The sequence below is a fragment of the Anopheles ziemanni genome, unplaced genomic scaffold (genome assembly GCF_943734765.1).
Source record: "Anopheles ziemanni unplaced genomic scaffold, idAnoZiCoDA_A2_x.2 scaffold_904_ctg1, whole genome shotgun sequence".
NCBI classification, from domain to species: Eukaryota; Metazoa; Arthropoda; class Insecta; order Diptera; family Culicidae; genus Anopheles; species Anopheles ziemanni.
Genome location: NW_026690119.1, coordinates 2,823 through 7,345, shown reverse-complemented (window position 1 = coordinate 7,345; position 4,523 = coordinate 2,823). Strand labels below are relative to the sequence as shown.

The 4,523-nt window shown below is 39.6% G+C and overlaps 1 protein-coding gene across 1 annotated transcript; it reads left to right on the top strand.

Moving 5' to 3' along the window:
* Positions 1-1,107: 1,107 nt before the first annotated feature.
* Positions 1,108-2,128, top strand: LOC131292962 (uncharacterized; the record flags this gene model as incomplete). The annotated part of the gene is made up of 3 exons (XM_058321045.1): positions 1,108-1,325; positions 1,405-1,712; positions 1,798-2,128. Coding segments are annotated over exons 1-3 (857 nt in total), but the record flags the coding sequence as incomplete, so codon positions are not given.
* Positions 2,129-4,523: the final 2,395 nt, after the last annotated feature.

Below are 4,523 nucleotides of genomic sequence, written 5' to 3'. Positions count from 1 at the left end.
AATTTCCCTCATTGCTCTACAGCTATCTTGTAGGGACGATTGATATGCAGTGCAGTTTGTTGATTTTAACGATTGTACACATTACCAAGCAAAAACCATATATGCCTATGTTAAATTACATGTTCATAGACGTAAGGTTGTAAGATGGCCTGGCACAATATCGTTTGTTTTGCTAATAACGTTACAGCCGATAACGATTGTTTACATTACAATAATGATGGCTATTTGCTCCAAAAGCGAATGCATGTGGACTTCATTTACCAATTGGGTTAGCCGAAATTTCTTATACGTATGAATGGAAAATGTTCAAAACTGTTTTCGTTCATCTTTACTTCTAAAAATCTCACTGTTAAAGTAGTTTAGGTTAAATTGCAAGTGATTGTCATTTGAATAGAAACCTAGCTTAATAGTGATTATTAAATTGTTCGATAAATATGCCATTGGCTTGACCCATTGTCAAAAATGTTTTTAAGAGAGAGATGGCTTCGCTTGTTTTCTCGTGCGAGCCGTAATTATATAAAAGGATTACTTTATGTAAAATAATCCTATCCATCATAGATAAATTATTTTTAAAAAAGATGGCATATTTTCTGTCAAAACTCTACCGTTGAAGTGCTATGAAGAAATGTGCCTGATGTGTAAAACGTACCTGCGACTACGAATTCTTGATAGTTGAAGTGCTATGAAGAAATGTGCCTGATGTGTAAAACGTACCTGCGACTACAAATTCTTCCGGACGTCCATTCGCTTTTATGCTCTCTGTGTGATAAGTTGCAAGTGAGATATATTCGTGGTTTTACATTCATTTCGTCAGTGCAAATAGGTTTTGTGTTTGCTCAGGATATGGCCTACGTTCTGTATTCGCGCCGTTTGAGGCAAACTTCAAAAATCTACAAGGATACCGCTGCTCGGACGAGAAGAATGGAAATAGCTGGTGCCAGCGTAAACATTCGTTCTTCAACTAGTGAGCCAGTGGCTAGCACCTCAACCTACGAGCCAATACTGGAGCTTCCAGAGTTGTTGGAAATGTATGAAGAAAGTCATTGCGAAAGAAATGAAGAAAACCATGACCACCCCGATGAGTTATATGACATAGAAACAACACCTATGGAAGAATGTCTGCGATTTTGGGCTCTTGAAACGAACCAAACCCATGTTGCTCTGAACAAAATTCTTCGAATTTTGCGCATAAAAACAACATTTCGACTGCCGAAAGATGCACGGACTATTCTCAAGACACCATCCATCAAAGCAAACATTGTACAAATAGACGGTGGGAGATTCTGGTACAACGGTGTAAACAAATGTATCCAGAATAGATGCCGGTAAGTCTACCCAACTATCGTTCAGCGATCCATAGAATGTTACTTAGAAATGCTAAACCGTTTTCATTCTTACTTTTAGGGCCATGAATCTCAACATCAACACGATGAGTTTGTACGTTTCGGTTGACGGTCTACCACTGACCAATAGCAGTAAAATGCAGTTCTGGCCTATTCTGATCAGCATAGCAGAATTGCCTACCGTAGCACCGATGCCGGTGGCTATCTTTTGCGGGCTAAGAAAGCCGGAGAAGGTAGAAGAATATCTACGTCCACTTGTGTCGGAACTGAATGAGTTAATGACGGACGGCATTCGCATCCAGGACAAGGCAATAAACATTAGAGTCCGGGCTTTTATTGCTGATACACCAGCAAGGGCGTTTATTAAAGGTAATGATTTATTCTCTGGCAATCATTCATCACATTTTGTACACACTAATCACGCTTTTATTGCTTCGTTTTTTTTCTGTTACAGGTGTAGTCAACTTTAACGGTCTCCAAGGATGCATCAAGTGTGTTTCTCAAGGACAAAGAGTAAACAACCGCACTATTTTCAGAGGAATTGATGCCGAGAAAAGGACCGATGCGGTTTTCCGTCAAGGAGGTTATTGGCCTGATCATCAGAAGCACCTCACCCCACTTCTTGACTTACAGCACTTCAACATCATTGACGGAGTTATAATTGCCGACAGACTTCATCTGATGGACCTGGGAGTTACCAAAAAGCTTTTAAAGAGGTGGAAAAATGGCGAATCAGGATTCCATGGAAAGCTGACAACAACGCAATACACGAACATCTCGTTGGCGTTAGAAGAAATACGGCTACCGTCCGAATTTCGTCGTCCTCTCCGTTCTTTGGAGTATTTAGAAGATTGGAAAGGAAGCGAATTCGGTGCATTCCTGCAGTACGCCGGAGTCGTCGTCTTGAGGGGAAATATTAGCGATGCTCAGTACCAACATTTCATGTTATTGTTTTGTGCCGTTACAATGTTATCAACGGAAGCATACAAAGTGTATTGGGCCACGGCGAAGAATTTTTTGGATAAATTTGTGCTGGAATACGAAGGAGTGTACGGTCCAAACGGTTTAACCAGCAACGTACATAACTTGCAGCATGTCTGCGATGACGTGTGTCGGTTCGGTGCACTACCTGACTTATCTTCGCACCAATTTGAAAATTACCTTGGCCATCTAAAAATTTTGTTAAGGCATGGATACAGAAACCTTGAACAGGCCATAAATAGGCTTTCTGAATTAGACTATTTGTATACCCGAAGAGCAAGCTCGAAGACAAAATTCCCATGTTTACAAAAAAGCGGGGGAAATATCACTGCTTCTATAAGACCCGGATTTGATCTTAAAAATAATACCAGGGACGGGTGGTTTCTGACCACCGACAATTGGGTTGTCCAAATGACCACGGGAGAAATAAGTAACGAAGATATAGTTATAGGAGGAAGGAAGATTTTAGTTTGTAGGGAATTATTTTATAAGCCAATTAGTTCGTTCGCTATGAACATATCCATAGGGAATAGGAATGATTTGAATGAAGACATTGAAGAATGGACTGTATCTAGTATTAAATGTAAACTTGCGGCAATCCGCTTAGATCTATTGGAAAATTTAGTATTTATTCCTTTAGTCCATACTTTTAAAACGTAAGTGTAAATAAAGACTTGTAATATAGTTAAACATTGTTTATTTTTATTGCACCTTAATCACAAGATTTTGAATTTGACTATATTGCATATAGTCTCTTAATTTAAAAAAGGAAATGAGAAAAGTAGATTGTAGAAAAGAAAATGAGATCATCAAAAACCATCTTTTGTAAACCTGTGGGCCGTAGATTTGATCCTCCCAGTTATTTTTGCCCTTTCGACTGCATGATGTATTTTTTTTTTTAAATAATCACAGACTTCTCGAAGGGTTGGGATAAAAAATTCCGTTTTTCCTAATTCTACAAACAAATCTATCACATTTTTGTATTGCGAAAAGCATATTTTTTTTTGTGCCACACTTGGCCCTTCCTGTCCAGCTGCACTTAGCTAAAAATTGCTTGTCGAAAACCACGTCCAAGGCTTGATGTATTTGGTAATACATTTCGCCACACTCAATTAACGATTTGATTCCGCCTGCTGTTTCTCTTCTGTATGCACCACTTTCATCTCCCAAATCTCTTTCTAATTTTTCAAGTTCCTCCACGTCTGCAATTTTCTGGAACACAAAAAGCCTTTCTGCTGTAGGATTTGCCCTGTTAACCGGTCGTAATATGTCCAATATATAGTTCAACGTGGTTTGCATAGTGTCGATTTTTTTGCTTAACGTTGAACAACAGCATGGTTGGTTCGTAGATCCGTTTGAATTAGCTGCATGTGTATCTGTAAAAACAATTGTTCACATATCACGTTGTTCATTTTAAAAGTAATCGTTTTACTTACGTTGCTTCTTTGCAGGTGCGGTATGGATACTTTGGGACGGCGACAAATGAGTTGATATGTTGGTGGCAGCGGAAGGAATCGTATGACTAGAAACCGAAGGAACGACTGCTAGAAGGTGAAACAAAAAGCCATGAATCCATCGTTACGGATACATCAATTGAATCATGATTCGTTTTACTTACGTTGTTTCTTTGCAGGTGCGGTGTGGATAGTTGCCGAAGAATGAGTTGATGTTACGGAGGAAGCGGAAGGATTCGTACGATTAGAAACCGAAGGAACGACTGCTAGAAGGTGTCAAAAAAGCCATGAAACTATCGTTATGGATACGTCAATGGAATCATGATTCGTTTTACTTACGTTGTTTCTTTGCAGGTGCGGTGTGGATAGTTGCCGAAGAATGAGTTGATGTTACGGAGGAAGCGGAAGGATTCGTACGATTAGAAACCGAAGGAACGACTGCTAGAAGGTGTCAAAAAAGTCGTGAATCCACGGACATATGCCGATGCATATTAACAATACTCACCAATAAATGAAGCTGGTGTGCTACCATCTGCTCTAACCAGAAACTCCAAGTGAGGCCCTTGCATGCCAACTAGATAAAAAATCAAATTCATTAGCAAACTTAAATCAATTGACCATATACGTTTCAGCTTACCGCTGGTTGGTGTAGCATTATCCGCATTAGTCCGTTTTGCTGCAGAATTAACATACGGAGAAGCAGATGAAGCGTGGGCCGGCGAAGGAACGGATGCTGGAATATAAT